The 21,012-nt window shown below is 39.6% G+C and overlaps 2 protein-coding genes across 2 annotated transcripts; both read left to right on the top strand.

Moving 5' to 3' along the window:
* The first annotated feature begins 13,626 nt into the window (after positions 1-13,626).
* On the top strand, positions 13,627-14,058 carry RNASE12 (ribonuclease A family member 12 (inactive)). Its single transcript, XM_049899172.1, has one exon. It carries the CDS (start codon positions 13,630-13,632, stop codon positions 14,056-14,058), a length of 429 nt encoding a protein of 142 aa, XP_049755129.1. The 5' UTR covers positions 13,627-13,629.
* On the top strand, positions 13,951-20,176 carry RNASE11 (ribonuclease A family member 11 (inactive)). The gene is made up of 2 exons (XM_049899160.1): positions 13,951-13,973; positions 19,530-20,176. Exon 2 carries the CDS (start codon positions 19,552-19,554, stop codon positions 20,173-20,175), a length of 624 nt encoding a protein of 207 aa, XP_049755117.1. The 5' UTR covers positions 13,951-13,973; positions 19,530-19,551; the 3' UTR covers position 20,176.
* Positions 20,177-21,012: the final 836 nt, after the last annotated feature.

The following is a 21,012-nucleotide window of genomic DNA, read 5'->3' as shown; positions in this document are numbered from 1 at the left end:
CTTGCTTCTTTCTCAAGATACAATCTAATCTTGTAGACTGAGTCCTGCCTTATTAACATTATAGAGGTAGAATTTACAACACATGGAAAAATCATATCAGATGACAAAATGGTGGATAATCGCAACACTGGGAATCATGGCCCTCATTTTTAGGGAACACAATTTAATCCATAACAATCACCAATATCTGTTGCCAGATTTTCCATCACATAAACAGAAACTCAATGCTTCCTAAACAATGACTCCCTCTTTCCCCCTCCCTTCCTGTCCTGGTAGCCACTACATAATAAACTTTGGTCTCTATACATTTGTGGAATCAGTTTTGAACAAGAGATAAAAGCACTACTTAGCCTCGAAAACATTTTGGGGAAGGAACCAGAGTTCTAGTAGTAGTGAAGGATGAGACCTGGATTATTGTTTATAGATATTAAAGGAAAGGGCAATCCTCTAAATCTAAAAAACTAGGGCTATTCAGGTTACATTCCCTTTGCTTAATGTTTCCTTTCTTCCTATTCAGATGCCTGGATCCTAGTTCGCCGACTATGGCTTCTAGTCCCCTGCAGCATTTCCCAAACTAATGTTCTATAGAGCCTTTTTCCTTAGGATGTTAATACTTGTATCCCTCAAAAGAAGCTCCATGCTCAAATCAATTTGCAAAATCCCGAGTTAAATGAAATCATGCAAGCTTCTCTATATCAAAAAAAAAAAAAAAAGAAGAAGAAAATTTTCTTTTTTTCTCTCTGTATCGGATCTTCTCAGAGACTTGTGCTTTGTGAATCTTGTGGGTTTCCGAGGGAAAGAATACAATTAATACTGTTTCTCAAACTTTTGATCATGAAACATTTTTCTTGAAGCACACTCATTAACATTTTCTAGAACAATGTTCCACAGAGGACAAGTAGCAAAAACTGCTAGTGTCCCCCCGGCATTTATTTTTCCCTTCTTTCTTAGTGATGTTACTGTTATTAGTTGCTGTTGAGTCTATTCTGACTCATGGTGATCCCGTGTTCAAAGTAGAATAGCTCCATAGCGTTTTCATGGCTGTGAGCTTTTGGAAGTAGATCACTAGCTGTGTCTTCTGAGACACCTCTGGATGGGTTGGAACCACCAACTTTTGGCTAGTAGTTGAGTGCTTAACCATTTGTACCACCCAGGGATTCCTTGCTTCATAATAAGACCCCATTATTTTTGCTGGGCTTATGGCCACCCCTCAAAAAAAGCCTATATTTTCCAGTCTCTTTGCAGTTGAATGCGATCACGTGACCACATTGCCAATGAAGTGTAAGTAGAAATGGTATGTGAAACTTTGGAATGTGTCCTTAGAAGGCAGGGACACATGGGCATCTACTCTAGAGCACTTAATTTATATTCTTCCAAGTCTATTTAGATATATGTGTGCCCTTGGAAAATACGTTGTATTGTTTTGGAGCATGCATGCTTTAAATTTACATAAATTGGAAATAATTTTCACTGTTTCTTACTTTTTTTTTCATACTACTTTATGTTTTTGAGTTCTAACCATGTTGCTATTTGTAAATCTAGTGAATTACTTGAAACTGCTTCATATTATTTTATTTACTGCATCTAGCTCAGGAGTAGGATCGTAGGTCCCAGAGTATTCCCATTCTTATTTTCACCAAGTACATCCAGTATAGTCATACCAATTTTCACTCCCACAAACATTTTTGCTAGGACTTGATATTTGTTTTTCTAATTTTTGATACTCTAATAGTTATAAACTTATATCTCTCTGTTGTTTAATTTCCCTTTCTTTGCTTACTAATGAAGTTGAGCAATGCTCATGGCCCATTTTGGCTTCTTCTTCTGAAAGTGGCTTTGCATAGCTTTGGACAATTTTTTTTCCCTGTGTCTTCCTGTCTTTTCACTGCTCATGTGAGAGAGTTCCTTATATCGAAAAGTTAATCCTTAGTTGGTTTTAGGCATTACAAATGTTTCACCCAGGCTGTCACCACCAGTTAAATTATTGGACCCAGTCTTCACTTTTTATTTCTGGAGGGTAATACTCTGAAGAAATACACAAAGAGAGCAAAAGGTCATTAAAAAGACAGGAAAGAAAGAAAAGATCAAAATGGATGTCAGAAGAGACTCTGAAACTCGCTCTTGAACATAGAGTAGCTAAAGTGAACGGAAAAAATGATGAAGTAAAAGAGCTGAACAGAAGATTTCAAAGGGTGGCTCGAGAATAGAAAGTGAAGTATTATAATGACAGTTGCAAAGACCTGGATTGAGAAAACCAAAAGAACATGCTCAGCATTTCTCAAGGTGAAGAACTGAAGAAAAACTTCAAGCCTAGAGTTGAAATATTGAAGGATTCTATGCATGAAATATTGAACTACACAGGAAGTATCAAAAGAAGACGGGAGGAATACATACAGTTATTGTACCAAAAAAGATTGGTTGATGTTCAACAATTTCAGGAGGTAGCATACGGTCAAGAAATGATGGTATTGAAGGAAGAAGTCCAAGTTGCGCTGAAGGCATTGGTGAAAAACAAGGCTTCTGGAATTGACAGAATACTAACTGAGATGTTTCAACAAATGTACGCAACACTGGAAGTGCCCACTTGTCTAGGCCAAGAAATTTGGAGGACAGCTACCAGGCCAACTGAATAGAAGAGATCCATATTTATGCCCATTCTAAAGAAAGCTGACCCAACAGAATGCAGAAATTATCAAGCAATATAATAAATATCACACATAAGTAAAATTTTGCTGAAGATCATTCAAAAGCAGTTGCAGCAATACATCCACAGGGAACTGCCAGAAATTCATGATGGATTCAGAAGAGGATGTGGAATGAGGGATATCGCTGCTGATGTCAGATGGATCTTGGCTGAAAGCAGAGAATACCAGAAAGATGTTTACCTGTGCTTTATTGACAATGCAAAGGCACATGATTGTGTGGATCATAGCAAACTATGGATAACATTGTGAAGAATGGAAATTGTAGAACATTTAACTGTGCTCCTGTGGAACCTGTACATAGACTAAGAGGCAGTCATTCAAACAGAACAAGAGTATACTGTGTGGTTTAAAATCAGGTAAGGTGTGTGTCAGGGTTGTACCCTTACACCATACCTATTCAATCTGCTGAGCAAATAATCAGAGAAGCTGGACTATGTGAAGAAGAACTTGGCATCAGGATTGGAGGAAGACTCATTAATAACCCACAATATGCAGATGACAGAGCCTTGCTGGTGGAAAGCGAAGAGGACTTGAAGCATTTACTGATGAAGATCAAAGACTACAGCCTTCAGTATGGATTACAGCTTAATGTAAAGAAAACAAACAGCCTCATAACTGAACCAATAAGCAACATCATGCTAACCGGAGAAAACATTGAAGTTGTCAAGGACTTCATTTTACTTGGATCCACAATCAACGCCCATGGAAGCAGCAGCCAAGAAATCAAACGATGTATTGGTTAGGCAGATCTGTTGCAAAAGACCTCTTTAAAGTGTTAAAAAAACAAAGATGTAACTTTGAGGACTAAAGTGTGCCTGACCCAAGCCATGGCATTTTCAGTCACCTCATATGCATGCAAATCTGGACAATGCATAAGGAAGACTGAAGAACTGATGGCTTTGAACTATGATGTTGGCAAAGGATATTGAATATCCCACGGACTGTCAGAAGAACGAACAAATCTGCCTTGGAAAGAGTGCAGCCAGACTGCTTCTTAGAAGTGAGGATAGCGAGACTTTATCTCATGTACTTTGGACATGTTATCTGGAGAAGGACATCATGCTTGGTAAAGCAGAGGGTCAGCCAAAAAGAGGAAGACCCTCAAGGAGATGGATTGACACAGTGGCTACAACAGTTGGCTCAAATATAGCAACAATTGTGAGGAGAGTGCAGGACCGGGCAGCGTTTTGTTCTGTTGTGCATGGGGTCACTGTGAAATGGAAATGACTCAACAGCACCTAACAACAGTAGTCTGAATTGTAGCAGCAGATCTAATTACCTCAGTTGATGATAAACATTGTAATAGGAGTTGCCTCTGTATCTATAAACTTAGTATAATACTTTGTGTAGTTCAGCTAGTTGGAAGTCCTGGCAGAAATAATGAACATATTACTATATATAGATATATTGGTTTTTATACAATGGAAAAGTTCTAGCAAGATGGTGTGCAAAGTCTCAGGCTTTCATTCCTACAGGGAACAAGGTGGCTATTATAATGCAAAGGAGTTTCTGATAGGGATCTGACTGCAACTGTTTTAGTGGATTTACTGGAAAGACAAGTTTCCCAGGTCTGATATCTCTGTGTATTCAGCAGAGCCCTCACTGACCCACAACAGGGAACTGAGGGCTGAAGCTCCCCCCAGACCACCTAGCCTCCTGCCTTAGGGGTCTAAGGAGGGTGACACCTACCAATCTGTAGAGGTACTTGCATTGGGGGCCTAAGTCTGGTGCACACAACTATCACCACTGCTTCTCCAGGTGGACCCCAAATCAGATTCTACTCAAGAATAGTGAATGGACTCAGGCTTGTATATCTGGTAACAGCCCAAACCAGCTGGTAATAGGACATAAGTGAGTCAAGAGCTACAACAATCAAGACAGCTCAATCTAGTAGCCCATCTACGTATATTGAAAGAAAACAAAACAAGATAAGACTCAGTGAGCAAATATAGAATAAATCACTACAATATCTTAGTGACGGCTCAGAGACAGCAGTCGATATCAAACCACATAAAGAAGCAGACCATGACTGCTTCTACAACTCCCCAAACTAAAGAATGAAAATCTTTCCCAAATGAAGATACAATCCTGGAATTGCCAGATACAGAATATAAAAAACTAATTTACAGAATGCTTCAAGACATCAGGGATGACCTCAGAAATGAAAGAAGGTAACCTACAGAAAAAGCCAAGGAACACACTGATAAAGCAGTTGAAGAACTCAAAAACATTATTCAAGAACATAGTGGAAAAATTAATAAGTTGCAAGAATCCATAGAGAGACAGCATTCAGAAATCCAAAAGATTAACAATAAAATTACAGAATTAGACAATGCAATAGGAAGTCAGAGGAGCAGACTTGAGCAATCAGAATGCAGACTGGGCGATCTGGAGGACCAGGGAATTAACACCAACATAGCTGAAAAAAAATCAGATAAAAGAATTAAAAAAAATGAAGAAACCCTAAGAATCATGTGGGACTCTATCAAGAAGAATAACTTGTGTGTGACTGGAGTCCCAGAACAGGGAGGGACAACAGAAAACACAGAGAGAATAGTTGAAGATCTGTTGGCAGAAAACTTCCCTGACATCATGAAAGACGAAAGGATATCTATCCAAGATGCTCATCGAACCCCATTTAAGATTGATCCAAAAAGAAAATCACCAAGACATATTATCATCAAACTTGCCAAAACCAAAGATATAGGAGAAAATTTTAAAAGCAGCCAGGGATAAAAGAAAGGTCTCCTACAATGGGGAATCAATAAGAATAAGTTCAGACTACTCAGCAGAAACCATGCAGGCAAGAAGGCAATGGGATGACATATACAGAGCACTGAAGGAGAAAAACTGCCAGCCAAGGATCATATATCCAGCAAAACTCTCTCTGAAATATGAAGGCGAAATTAAGACATTTACAGATAAACACAAGCTTAGAGAATTTGCAAAAACCAAAACAAAGCTGCAAGAAACACTAAAGGAAATTGTTTGGTCAGAAAACCAATAATATCAGATACCAGCACAACACAAGGTCACAGAACAGAGCATCCTGATATCAACTCAAATGGGGAAATCACAAAAACAAATTAAGATTAAAAAAAAAAAAAACAAACCTCAAAACAGGGAATCATTGAAGCCAATATGTAAAAGATCACAATAATCAAAAAGAGGGACTAAATACAGGTGGTGGCACAGAACTGCCATATGGAGAGGGATACAAGGCGATATACGACAATACAAGTTAGGTTTTTACTTAGAAAAATACGGGTAAATATTAAGGCAACCACAAAGAGATATAACAACTGCATAACTCAAAATAAAAGCCAAGAAAAACGTAATGACTCAGCCAACATAAACTCAAATACTATGAAAATGAGGTACACACAATTTACAAAGAAAAAGTCTCAGCACAAAAAAGTAAATGGAAAAATGAAATTGTCAACAACACACATAAAAAGGCATCAAAATGACAGCAGTAAACACATAAAAAAAAAACACATACTTATCTATAATTACACTGAATGTAAATGGACTAAACGCACCAATAAAGAGACAGAGAGTCTCAGACTGGATAAAGAAACACGATCCGTCTATATGCTGCCTACAAGAGACACACCTTAGACTTAGAGACATAAACAAACTAAAACTCAAAGGATGGAAAAAAATGTATCAAGCAAACAATAAGCAAAAAAGAAGAGGAGTAGCAATATTAATTTCTGACAAAATAGACTTTAAAGTTAAATCCACCACAAAGGATAAAGAAGGACACTACATAATGATAAAAGGGACAATTGACCAGGAAGATATAACCATATTAAATATTTATGCACCCAATGACAAGGATGCAAGATACATAAAACAAATTTTAACAGAACTGAAAAGTGAGATAGACACCTCCACAATTATAGTAGGAGACTTCAACACACCACTTTCAGCAAAGGACAGGACATCCAGTAAGAAGCTCAATAGAGACCTAATTACTACAATCATTCAACCAACTTGACCTCATTGACTTATACAGAACTCTCCACCCAACTGCTGCAAAGTATACTTTTTTTCTAGTGCACATTGAACATTCTCTAGAATAGACCACATATTAGGTCATAAAACAAACCTTTGCAGAATCCAAAACATCGAAATATTACACAGCATCTTCTCAGACCATAAGGCCATAAAAGTGGAAATCAATAACAGAAAAATTAGGGAAAAGAAATCAAATACTTGGAAACTGAACAATTCCCTGCTGAAAAAAGACTGGGTTATAGAAGACATTAAGGAGGGAATAAACAAATTCATAGAATGCAACGAGAATGAAAACACTTCCTATCAAAACCTCTGGGACACAGCAAGAGCTGTGCTCAGAGGCCAATTTATATCGATAAATGCACACATACAAAAAGAAAAAAGAGCCAAAATCAGAGAACTGTCCCTACAACTTGAACAAATACAAAGTGAGTAACAAAAGAATCCATCAGGCACCAGAAGAAAACAAATAATAAAAATTAGAGCTGAACTAAATGAATTAGAGAACAGAAAAACAATTGAAAGAATTAACAAAGCCAAAAGCTGGTTCTTTGAAAAAATTAACAAAATCAATAAACCATTGGCCAGACTGACTAAAGAAATACAGGAAAGGAAACAAATAACCCGAATAAGAAATGAGAAGGGCCACATGACAATGGACCCAACTGAAATTAAAGGAATCATATCAGATTATTACGAAAAATTATACTCTAACAAATTTGCAAACCTAGAAGAAATAGATGAATTCCTGGAAAAACACTACCTACCTAAACTAACACAATCAGAAGTAGAACAACTAAATAGACCCATAACAAAAAAAGAGATTGAAACGGTAATCAAAAAACTCCCAACAAAAAAAAGCCCTGGCCCGGATGGCTTTACTGCAGAGTTCTACCAAACTTTCAGAGAAGAGTTAACACCACTACTACTAAAGGTATTTCAAAGCATAGGAAATGACGGAATACTGCATAACTCATTCTATGAAGCCACCATATCCCTGATACCAAAACCAGGTAAAGACATCACAAAAAAAGAAAATTACGGGCGTATATCCTTCATGAACATAGATGCAAAAATCCTCAGCAAAATTCTAGCCAATAGAATTCAACAACATATCAAAAAAATAATCCACCACGACCAAGTGGGATTTATACCAGGTATGCAAGGCTGGTTTAATATTAGAAAAACCATTAATGTAATCCACCATATAAATAAAAAAAAGACAAAAACCACATGATCTTATCAACTGATGCAGAAAAGGCATTTGACAAAGTCCAACACCATTTTTATGATAAAAACTCTCAGCAAAATACGAATTGAAGGAAAATTCCTCAACATAATAATGGGCATCTATTAAAAAAAAAAATTTTTTTTTTTTATTTTTTATACAAAGCCAACAGCCAGCATCACTCTAAATGGAGAGAGCCTGAAAACATTTCCCTTGAGAACTGGAACCAGACAAGGATGCCTTTTATCACCACTCTTATTCAACATTGTGCTAGAGGTCCTAGCCAGAGCAATTAGGCTAGACAAAGAAATAAAGGGCATCAGGATTGGCAAGGAGGAAGTAAAATTATCTCTATTTGCAGATGACATGATCTTATACACAGAAAACCCTAAGGAATCCTCCAGAAAACTACTGAAACTAATAGAAGAGTTTGGCAGAGTCTCAGGTTATAAGATAAACATACAAAAATTGCTTGGATTCCTCTACATCAACAAAAAGAACATCAAAGAGGAAATAACCAAATCAATACCATTCACAGTAGCCCCCAGGAAGATAAAATACTTAGGAATAAATCTTACCAAAGATGTAAAAGACCTATACAAAGAAAACTACGAAGTACTACTACAAGAAACTAAAAAGGACCTACTTAAGTGGAAAAACATACCTTGCTCATGGATAGGAAGACTTAACATAGTAAAAATGTCTATTCTACCAAAAGCCATCTATACATACAATGCACTTCCGATCCAAATTCCAATGTCATTTTTTAAGGTGATAGAGAAACAAATCACCAACTTCATACGGAAGGGAAAGAAGCCTCGGATAAGCAAAGCATTACTGAAAAAGAAGAAGAAAGTGGGAGGCCTCACTCTACCTGATTTTAGAACATATTATACAGCCACAGTAGTCAAAAGAGCCTGGTACTGGTACAAAAACAGGCACATAGACCAATGGAACAGAATTGAGAACCCAGGTATAAATCCATCCATATATGAGCAGCTGATATTTGACAAAGGCCCAGTGTCAGTTAATTGGAGAAAAGATATTCTTTTCAACAAATGGTGCTGGCATAAGTGGATATCCATTTGCAAAAAAATGAAACAGGACCCATACCTCACACCATGCACAAAAACTAACTCCAAGTGGATCAAAGACCTAAACATAAAGACTAAAACGATAAAGATCATGGAAGAAAAAATAGGGACAACCCTAGGAGCCCTAATACAAGGCATAAACAGAATACAAAACATTACCAAAAATGACGAAGAGAAACCAGATAACTGGGAGCTCCTAAAAATCAAACACCTATGCTCATCTAAAGACTTCACCAAAAGAGTAAAAAGACCACCTACAGATTAGGAAAGAAATTTCAGCTATGACATCTCCGACCAGCGCCTGATCTCTAAAATCTATGGGATTTTGTTAAAACTCAACCACAGAAAGACAAACAACCCAATCAAGAAGTGGGCAAAGGATATGAACACGCACTTCACTAAAGAAGATATTCAGGCACCTAATAGATACATGAGAAAATGCTCTCAATCATTTAGCCATTAGAGAAATGCAAATTAAAACTACAATGAGCTTCCATCTCACTCCAACAAGGCTGGCATTAATCCAAAAAACACAAAATAATCAATGTTGGAGAGGCTGCGGAGAGACTGGAACTCTTATACACTGCTGGTGGGAATGTCAAATGGTACAACCACTTTGGAAATCTATCTGGCGTTTTCTTAAAAAGTTAGAAATAGAACTACCATACAACCCAGAAATCCCACTCCTCAGAATATACCCTAGAGAAATAAGAGCCTTCACACGAACAGATATATGCACACCCATGTTTATTGCAGCTCTGTTTACAATAGCAAAAAGCTGGAAGCAACCAAGGTGTCCATCAACAGATGAATGGTTAAATAAATTGTGGTACATTCACACAATGGAATACTACGCATCGATAAAGAACAGTGACGAATCTGTGAAACATTTCATGACATGGAGGAACCTGGAAGGCATTATGCTGAGTGAAATTAGTCAGAGGCAAAAGGACAAATATTGTATAAGACCACTATTATAAGATCTTGAGAAATAGTATAAACTGAGAAGAACACATACTTTTGTGGTTATGAGGAGGGGAGGGAGGGAGGGTGGGAGAGGGTTATTTACTGATTAGTTAATAGATAAGAACTACTTTAGGTGAAGGAAAGGACAATACTTAATACACGGAAGGTCAGCATAACTGGACTGGACCAAAAGCAAAGAAGTTTCTGGGATAAAATGAATGCTTCAAAAAAAAAAAAAAGTTTTTTTTTTTCAAAGGTCAGTGGAGCAAGGGCGGGGGTTTGGAGACTATGGCTTAAGGGGACTTCTAAGTCAATTAGCAAAATAATTCTATTATGAAAACATTCTGCATCCCACTTTGAAATGTGGCGTCTGGGGTCCTAAATGCAACAAGTGGCCATCTAAGATGCATCAATTGGTCTCAACCCACCTGGATCAAAGGGGAATGAAGAACACCAAAGTCACACGATAACTATGAGCCCAAGAGACTGAAAGGGCCACATGAACCAGAGACTTACATCATCCTGAGACCAGAAGAACTAGATGGTGCCCAGCCACAACCGATGACTGCCCTGACAGGGAGCACAACAGAGAACCCCTGAGGGAGCAGGAGATCAGTGGGATGCAGACCCCAAATTCTCATAAAAAGACCAGACTTAATGGTCTGGCTGAGACTAGAGGAATCCCGGCGCTCATGGTCCCCAAACCTTCTGTTGGCACAGGACAGGAACCATTCCCGAAGACAACTCATCAGACATGGAAGAGACTGGACAATGGGTAGGAGAGAGATGCTGATGAAGAGTGAGCTACTTGTATCAGGTGGACACTTGAGACTGTGTTGGCATCTCCTGTCTGGAGGGGAGATCGGAGGGTAGAGAGGGTTAGAAACTGGCAAAATTGTCACGAAAGGAGAGACTGGGAGGGCTGACTCATTAGGGGGAGAGCAAGTGGGAGTAAGGAGTAAGGTGTATATAAGCTTATATGTGACAGACTGACTTGATTTCTAAACGTTCACTTAAAGCTCAATAAAAATTATTATAAAAAAAAGATGGTGTGCAAATCAAAATTTGTTAAATGGAAAATTCATCAAAAATTAATTGTGTACTTATATCTTTGTTACATTATGCGACTCATATCAAAAACAGGACCGCTTGAATCCTGAAAGAACACGCAGAATGAAAGCTTTTGCAAAGTAAATAGTAACTTCCTATTTGCCGGTTTAAGGGGCCCTGGTAGCGCGAATGATTAAGCGTTTGGCTGCTAACCAAAATGCTGACGGTACCGGCTCACCCATTGGCTCCATGGGAGAATGATTTGCTTCCATAAAGATTACAGCCAAGAAAACCCTATGGGACAGTTCTACTCCGTCACATGGGGTCGCTATGAGTCAGAATTGACTCGATGGCACCCAACAACAATAGTTGCTCTTTTACATGGTCTGGAATTATGCTGTTGTTGTTGGTGTATAGAAAGGGACAAATTCTTTGAAGCCTTTCCAGGATTCTCTGTTCTTTCTAAACCATCTTACAACTGAGATGTCCTCTTGAACCCTCTCCACCAAATGAGTTTCTTCTCACCCATTAGAAAATACAAGTGTGTAGAGGAGACTATAGCTGACTGTTCAAAAGAGAAATTGTTTCGGGGCAAGAAATAGTAAAATTAAGTCTGTTTTTCCATTCGTATATCAACTGACCCAGAGATGATAGCAACGAATCCTATTGCTTCAATACCTTATCAATTTTCCATGCAGGTTTCCCAAGTATACCGTCAGTGAAGGAAAAAAAAAAAAAAAAAAAAAAACCAAACCCAGCGCCGTCAAGTCAATTCCGACTCACAGAGAACCTAGTAGAACTAGCCCCCATAGAGTTTCCAATGAGCACTTCGCGGATTCGCAACCGTAGCACTTAACCACTATGCCACCAGGGTTTTCTCTATCGTAGGTGAGTAGTTCCCAAATTTTACTGCATGTTGGAACCACCAGGTGAGCTTGTATACAAAGCCCAGGTCACACCCAATACCAAATGAAGCAGAATTTCTCATGGTAGAAGCCAGGTACAATGTCTAAAGGTAGAAGCCAGTAGTTTTAAAAGACCCCCCAGGTGATTCCAATGTTCAATTAATTGAGGAGGCAGCATGTGGGAACCAAACACTGCAGGAGCCCGGGGCTTTATCAAGATTAATGTTAACACCAGAGAGTTGTTTTTGCAGTGTCCTAGGCACCACATGGAAACCCTGGTAGTGTAGTGATTAGGAGCTACGGCTGCTAATCAAAAGGTTGGTGGTTCGAATCCACCACGTGCTCCTTGGAAATCCTATGGGGCAGTTCTACACTGCCCTGCAGGGTTGCTATGAGTCAGAATCAACTTGATGGCAACGGGTTTGGGTTTTTTTTTTTTTTTTTGGTAGGCATGACACGGGAATGAAACTTGCTGAAGCTGGCGTTTAAGTGTTAAGCCTTGAGAGGGTGGGGCTCTTGTTTCTTCACGGTGAGGAAGAGATAACTGCTACTTCACAGGCTTGTAGTAAGAACTGATGGAAAACTTAGAGAACAGACAACATTGTGGCTGGCACACAGTAGGATTTCAATGAATGTTTTAAAAAGTTCTTGTTTATTTAATGCAGACACATTCATGACTTGCCTTACCCAATTCTCCCTCTGAAAGGTAACTTCCATTCCTCCCAGATGGCACCAAAGCACACCTCTTTACCGGTCCCTCCCTTTCTGCTCTTTCCACTTTGGCCTTCCCCACACTCCACTGGCTCTGTACCAGTTATTGTTCGGGAACAGAGAGACACAAAGTACTTTCTCAGATCCATGATAACAAGGATATGTTACCTGTGAGAGCTACAGCAAAAAGGACAGGTAAGAAGAGTAGCTAGCAGAGAGCCAAAAAGGATTAACACAAGGAGAGATTAGGAAAGAATTGGAAAGAACAGATTCACAGACAGTACTAAAAGCGTGAGAAATTGAGTGGAATTAGGGTAGAGAAAATTATGGGAGAAAAAGTCATTCAGTAATAGGAATAAAGTGATCAGGCACAGCACAGAGGCAGATTAACCAGTAAGCAAGGTACGCCTTGGCTTGCTTGTGCTTATTTACTAATCTGAGTGCACAATTTCACATGGTGAAAAACAAGTGAAATTGTGCACTACAGATTAGTAAGTAAGCACAAGCAAGCCAGTGCATACCTTGCTTATTAGGTAATCTGTCCCTGGGCACAGGTATTTTTGAGGACTTTCTGTATGTTCAGCTCTTGTTAAGCACTTTGAAGGATTTAGGTGAAATAGATGTGGTACCTACAACCAAGCAGCTTGGGGAGGCAAAACAAACACAATGGCAATAATTAGCAAACAGTTAAATACCAAACTCTGAGAGTTTAAATTGTCAGGAACAGTTTTCTGGAGGAGCTATACCTCTAGTTGGATCTTGCAGGGCCAGCACAATTTGTATTAGCAGAGAAAAGAGAAGAGAATATCTCAAGCATGGGAGGGGGACACAAAGTCAGAGATGGGACAGGAGGCATCTAACGACTACCCTCTATTACTTCTGCCTCCCCTCACTGTATAGGAGTTACAGCAAGAGATGCGAAGGGACTGATACCCCTGATAATACTAATGGTGATTATTTTCCTGCTGCTTCTCTTCTGGGAAAATGAGATGAACGTAGAATCAGGGATGCCAACCTTGGAGCAGTTGCATGTGGATTACCCTCAGAGTGATGTTCCTGTGAGATACTGCAACTACATGATCTTACAAAGAGTCATCAAGGAACCTGACAACACCTGCAAAAAGGAGCATGTCTTCATCCACGAGAGGCCTCAAAAAATCAATGCTATCTGCACTTCTGTCAAGAAGAAGGCTTGCAGTAACCATTCCAAACTTTTCTGCTTCCAGAGCAAGATAAAGTTCAAAATGACGGCCTGCGAGCTCATAGAAGGTTCCAGATACCCTGCCTGCAGGTACCACATTTTTCCTAAGGAGGGGTTCATTCTTGTCACTTGTGATGAAATGGGGGCAGTTAATTTCCAGGGATTTGTTGAATAACTTGAGGCCAGCACCTGAGTCTGAGATCATCTCTTCTCTCTCATTGGTCCTGGTGCTGGTTCTTCTTGAGGCGGACCTGAACTATGGACATGGGTAATGCCTTGAGTGAAATGGGTACCCACTCGTCATTTATCCTTCCAGCATTGTTGAGCTGGAATCTTTTTATTCTGCTTCAATAAAAATAAAAAAAAAAAAAACTTTACTGAATTAAACCACGAACTCTGCATGTGTTTTAATTTCTTGTGACTTGTCTTTGTTGGTTTTTGTCTTTGGATCATTTGGTGAGAGCCAAGAGTGAATCATAGGCAGGGATGGGATTCAGGTAAAGTGAGCGAGGTACTTACTTCAGGTACAAAATTTAAGGGGGCACCAAAAAACAAGTAAGCTAGATAAATCATGTTTTAACTCAATATTTTTAAAAATCAAAATTAATGCAAAACTCCCCAATGAACAAAATATTTAACATTTAAATAGAGACCTGAACTGAAAGGGCTGGGATTAGAGTGAGGCGAAGGATGTGAGTCGTGCTAGTGTAGGGTCAGATCCTGTTATTTAATATTTTAATATTTGTTTATTAGGGATGTTTTCTTTTGCATTAATTTTTAAAAATGGCTTTAGAATATTATTTATCTTTATTACTGAGTTCTTCGGTGCCCCCTTAAGTTTTGTCCTTCAAGTGATTGCCTCATTTACCTCATTCACAATTGAAGTCACCTCATAGTGTCTTGGAAACCCTGGTGGCATAGTGGTTAAGAGCTACAGCTGCCAACCAAAAGGTCGGCAGTTCAAATCCACCAGGCGATCCTTGGAAACCCTATGGGCAGTTCTACTCTGTCCTACAGAGTTGCTATGAGTTGGAATCGACTTGACAGCAATGGGACTAATGGATTGGATTTAGTGTCTTTTCTAAAGATGGTGTATATAACTCAAGCTGTATCTGTTCCTATTCAGGAGCTCCTACTGTGCCTTGAAAGAAAAGGGAGATCAGAAGAAACCTGGCTGGTCAGAAACTATTTCCCTTAAAGACTGTGGAGAGAAATAAACAAAGATTTCCCACTGGTGGAGGGAGGTGTTGAGATTCTCAGAGCTCAGGGTATCTCCTCTTTGCATTTCCCAGAAGGAATAGAGAGGACTTTGGCCCACAGTAATAACTCTGTTCCCCTTTTAATTTTACATCTAAACTCTTTGCTTAGTTTCCTAAGCTCAGCTATGGGTATATTATCCTTACAGTCAGAAGGCGAAAGGAAGAGAAAGAAAGGCTCTTCAATCTTGTAATTTGATCAAGTCCTGTTCCTCTCTGAGCATTGGTTTCCTCATCTGGAAAATGAGGGGCTTGAGCTAGATACTCTTTGAGGTTCATTCCTGGTCTATTTACTCCACAATTCTATTTCTTAGGTAGGGCAGTGACTGAGCTTGCTGGAGGGAAGGGTTAGTATTGGGGAGCAATAAGAAATAAGGCATAGTTGGAAAATAAGGGCCAGGTTATGGGGTCACTAGCTCTAAACTACACCGTTTCACTCCTGTATGAGACTGTTTCAGTGAGCTGTGTGGGCATGGGAGATTCACAAGCTTCAGAGAGCCCTCTCTGTCCTGATCTTCTCAGTTGAGAGACTTCAACTGTTCCATTGTTGATTTGGACTGAATCCGAGGCCAGATCAAAAAAAGAGATACACCTGTGCTTGTTGTTAGCTCTGTGTTTTGTAAGCATTGAGTTCTAACTGATAAGATGTATAGGGAGCGGTGACGATCAGGAGTAAAGGGCACTTGTAACCTTGTCAGTAGTCCAGGCTTTCCCATCTCATGGCTGCTGCTTCCATTTGGGGTGGCCCTTTTGTGCTGAGTTTCCCTATCCGTTTCTCTGTGTGAATCCCATTGTCACTGTTGTCTTTATGGGAGTTTGGGTTCCGCTAAGGGAGCAGACTTCTCAGCATCTGCTTAGAAGCTGAGCAGAAACAAGTGGTCCCTAGCTTGTGACTTGCTGGGCCTTGGTAGCCACATTTCCCAGGAAAAGTCCCTGCTTTTACTTTCTGAACTCTGATACCTTTCCCTATCCATCTCCCTAGGTTTCATTGTTCTTTCTTTCCTTCCCAGTACTTTCTCCTTTTCTCCCCAACCTCTCCCTTTTAATTAAAAACAAAATCTTGCAGATAGAAACATTCCCATTAAAGTTTAAGTAACTGAAACTGTGCAGTGGCATCTGTCCCCAGAGAATTTTTATTCAATAGGGGTAAAAGCCCAATTCAAATGAATTGTGACATTTTAGACATTTGACTACTTCTCACATACTTTGGACATGTTATCAGGAGGGCTCAGTCCCTGGAGAAGGACATCATGCTTGGTAAAGGGTCAGCGGAAAAGAGGAAGACCCTCAATGAGATGGATTGACACAGTGGTTACAACGGGCTCAAGCACAGCAATGATTGTGAGGAAGGCCCAGGACTGGGCAGTGTTTCCTTCTATTGTACATAGGGTTGCTATGAGTCAGAACCAACTTGACAGCAAAAAACAGCAACAACAACAAACATCTGTACTTTGAAGAGATCGATCTGATTTTTTTTTTTTTTTGGTATGGTTATCTAGTAGCTTGAAATCAAACCCATGCAGCTGTGAATTCTGCCTACTTGAAATGCAGCCTTCCAGAAGGCTAGGAGCCTCTGTATTGCCTGGCATTTCTTTACTTTTCTCTTCATTGTCTTTCTGGAAATGACAGGAAAGCTATTATCACCTCACTACTGATGTAGATAGTAGAGGATGTAGAAGTTTGGAAAACAATATAAATTCCCTACAAATCCCTTTTTTCTCCCTCCTTTAACATGCATCAAGACTGTGCTCAAGGAATCTGTCAAGGCACTTACATGAATACATCTACTTAATTCTTAATAATCCATCAATAATCTATCAACCCAGTTATTAACCTAACGAAACCCATTGCCATCAAGTCGGTTTTGACTCATGGCAACCCCACGTATTACAGAGTAGAACTGCTCCGTAGGGCTTTCTTGTCTGTAATCTTTACAGAAGCAGGTCACCAGCCCTTTCTTCTGCAGCACTGCTTGGTGGGTTCGAACTGCCAACCTGTAGGTTAGTAGTTGAGCACAAACCATTTGTACTTCCAGGCACCCAGACCCAATTATTAAGGCATATAAGGAACCCCTGGTGGCACAGTGGTTAAGTGCTACGGCTGCTAACCAATAGGTCAGCAGTTCGAATCTGCCAGGCGCTCTTTGGAAACTCTGTGGGGCAGTTCTACTCTGTCCTATAGGGTTGCTATGAGTCGGAATCGACTCGACAGCAGTGGGTTTGGTTTTGTTTTTTTATATACTGTTGGTGCTGGGTCTTCTCTCTAATGTACACATAGACCAGTTGTCATCAAGTTGATTCTGTCTCATGGTGACCCCATGTGTAGAACTCTGCTCCTTAGTGTTTTCAATGGCTAATTTTTTTTTGGAAGTAGAGTGCCAGGGTTAACCCTGGTGGCCTAACGCTTAAGGGCTACAGCTGCTAACCAAAAGGCTGGCAGTTCGAATCCACCAGGAGCTCCTTGGAAACTCTGGGGCAGTTCTACTCTGTCCTATAGGGTCGCCGTGTGTCAGAATTGACTCGACAGCAACGGGTTTTGTTTGTTCAGAGTGCCATGTCTTTCTTCCCAGGCACTTGTAGGTAGACACTCGAACGACCAAACTTCTGGTTAACAGATGAGTGTTTAACTGTTTGCACCACCCAGGGACTCCAAAATGTCATATATAAGCCATTTTAAAATCAAATATAGTAGTTTTTAAAAAAGCACATGTGTGTTACTGTCAAATGAGTGGAATAAGAAGTGAATGATAAGAAGTTTAGAGGAACCTAAATGGGTTTGGTAGACTTAAGTGATTAAGAAAGTGTGTAAAAGAAAGAATAGGATTTTGAAAAATTTCGAGAGGCAGAAAAGAAGCAAAAGTGAGAGCACAGGATACATTCAGAGAGGAATGAGCTACACAGGTTTGACTACAGCAAGTTTGTGTAGCCAAGTAATGAAACATAAACATTGAAAGGCAGGTTAGGATCAGATCAAGTAGGGCCTTAGCTATGGGCTCAGGAAATTAGACTTCCTCCTGTAGGCAACGAGGAATATTTCAAGGTTTCTGAAATAGTGTTATTGCAAGTGGTGTTTTTAGAAAAGTAGCATATTGAAGGAATCAGAGGGGCGAGGAGTGATGATTAGGAGGTAAGTAAGGACGATAATGCAGCAAATATGTGTATAACGGAAGGATCCTTCCGGAGGGAGTAAAAAAAAAGAGAGAGAGAGAGAAATGGGATCTTTCTAGAGCAAGAGAAAGAATTATGCCTCTAAATAACCATTCTTTCTGGAATTCCCATAATGAATTTTCCAGCATTGACTTCAAGTAAAATATTTTCTGCAGTGGTCAAGCTGTGTCATGTTGTTAACAAACATTGGTGAGAAACTAGTGTGTGTACACTTCAGTGTTTGATGCTGTATGGAATAAAAAGGTGCAGAAACTATGTTCCATGCCAAAGAAGTTTTCAGCCTTTATTGAGGGGGGTGGCGGGAGGGGACAAACATGTGTCAACTTACTAGAGAAGTGAAAGAGATCATGTAATTTGAAGTTTGACATAATCTGTGCTGCAGCACTTCAGAAAAATGAAAAAGAAAAATCATTGTTCGTTAAAGGAGACGGGGAAGAGTCACCAAAGAGGAAGCAGTCAAGCTCCTCAGGTCATTGGGATTCTGACTTGTCAAATGGACACTTTGTTCAGTTCTCTGAGAGTTCTTGGTTTCACATCGTCTCCTCCTTCTATCTCACATAATTCTATCCACTCTTTTCTTGCCCCTCCTTCCCTCGGTTAGACCCAATAACAGCAACTCCCAGGAAACAAATACAGTTTCACTTCTAGCCCTCCGACAAACTGGAATTATTCTCTACAGGATCCACTTGCCAAAGGAACTGGTAAAGAAAGAAATCCCATGGCTGAGAATGGGTGGGGAAAGAAATGAGGGATGGGGAAATGACATTGTGTTTTTCCAAGTGGCTATCGTGTGCAAGTACAGTGTGAGACTGTGGGAGATGTAGTAATAACGAAGAATGTGTTGGGCGAGATTATTTTGCTCCACCATGGTGAGATTATAGACTCCACCAATGAGATTGTAGATAAGGAAAAAGGGAAGAGAAATAACTACTTGGCATTTTAAACATATTATCTCACACATTTCTCACCACATTTGCTTTTTTTTTTTTTCCCCCAGATGCGGAAACAAGGTTAAACAAGGTAGAATAAATTATTTGTAAGTGGAAGAGCAGGGATTTGAACCTGGGTCTTCGGACTCCACAACTGATTGACTTTTTCCTATACGATACTTCCATTCATGCACATGAACTTACATGTAGGGGTCAATCTTGGAAAAATTGACATAGAATTATTTCCTTAATTTGCTCCTTGTTTTTATCTTTCCCCTTTTATCTTCACTGCAGAAGAGATTACACTGTATCTGAGATGGAGACTTTTTCTCTGTTATTGCTGGACCTGGGCCTGGTTCTTGCAGGAACCTCAGGAAGCACAATGGAGACAATTAAAGAAGAGTTTTCAGAGGAAGATATAGAATATGACATAGCAAAAGCTTGCCAAGAAAAACAGACCATTGAGGTATTCATGAACTCGACCCTGTTAGATAAGAATACCAGCCTCAGCATGTCCAAGGATGTCATGTCTTCCTCATTATTGACATTCAGAAGGTTACATTATAACTTTCCCAAGGAAAACAGTCTGGGTAATGGCAAACAGTATTGTAATGCTATGGTGGTCTGGAGAATTGTGTCAGAAGCTAATGGGTCATGCAAATTGAGAAATAACTTCACCCATGGCTCCACAGAAATGATCAATGGAATCCACAAGGTCCCCAGTTGCGACTATGAACCGAATTTTGATATGGTTCAAGGCAATATGGTGGAACCAAAGTGCTATGAAAGCCCAGAACTGGAGACCACTATGTGCCAGCTCACTACAGGAAAACAACTCTCCAGATGCCAATACCACAGTGTTACCTCATTAAAGAAAATGTTGATAGTGCTGACAGGCCATTCTCTAATGAGCTGGTTAGTTAGTGTCTCTAAATTGTAAATCCCACAGGGCTGTGAGACTAGGGTCTTTCTAAACAAAGGAATATTCATTTTTCTTTCTTTCTATTATTCCCATCTACCCTCTTTTTTACCCTCTAGCACCGTAGTAGACTCTTGATTATCTATTCTAATTGGAGTAAAAAATCCAAAACCGTGGATAATTCTATTCAAATTGGTAGCTGCTCCTGAAGTTTAGATTTTCATTCACTTTCTCTTTCTCATTGACACACACACATATACACACTTTTTCTGAACCAAACCATCCCAGCTTAGCCATAAAGCCAGAAGCTGAGTATACCCAACTAGGCAGAATTAAGGGAAGAAGACAAAAAGGCAACGCAGATAACTGAAAGTTAGTTGAACTGCCACTGAAACTATTCATAGAAATAGTTGATGAATGTGGAAGGCATTATTATCACAGTGTTTCTCTAAAAAACAATGTTCATTGATGCCTGCACACAGACGTCAGTACCTACCATACCACCATGGGCCTATCTGTCCTCCAGAAGATGCCAGAGGAAAAAAATTCTTTGGTTTAGCTGTTACTCTTAGTCACTATCAGTAACGCCAGTCCTATGCAATCTCCATTCCTCCACCCTCATCTCTATCTCACAGGTTGCCATAAAGGAAAAAATTAAAATCTTAATGCCCTTGTTTTTGAAGCACAGCCTCGATACCCTGGGGGCTGTGGGAAAGGAATGACAAGCCACAGAGAAACAGAAGAGGTAGAAAGATGAAAACAGGAAATCAATCAAGCCCAAGCGTTAGGTAGTATTAGTCCTCAATTTGGTTGTTTCCTGACATTACAGTAAAATTTTTTTGACTACTAGTTGTTTAT

Source organism: Elephas maximus, chromosome 10, assembly GCF_024166365.1.
Source record: "Elephas maximus indicus isolate mEleMax1 chromosome 10, mEleMax1 primary haplotype, whole genome shotgun sequence".
In the NCBI taxonomy this organism is placed as follows: Eukaryota; Metazoa; Chordata; class Mammalia; order Proboscidea; family Elephantidae; genus Elephas; species Elephas maximus.
This window is presented reverse-complemented; position numbering and strand designations above follow the sequence as displayed.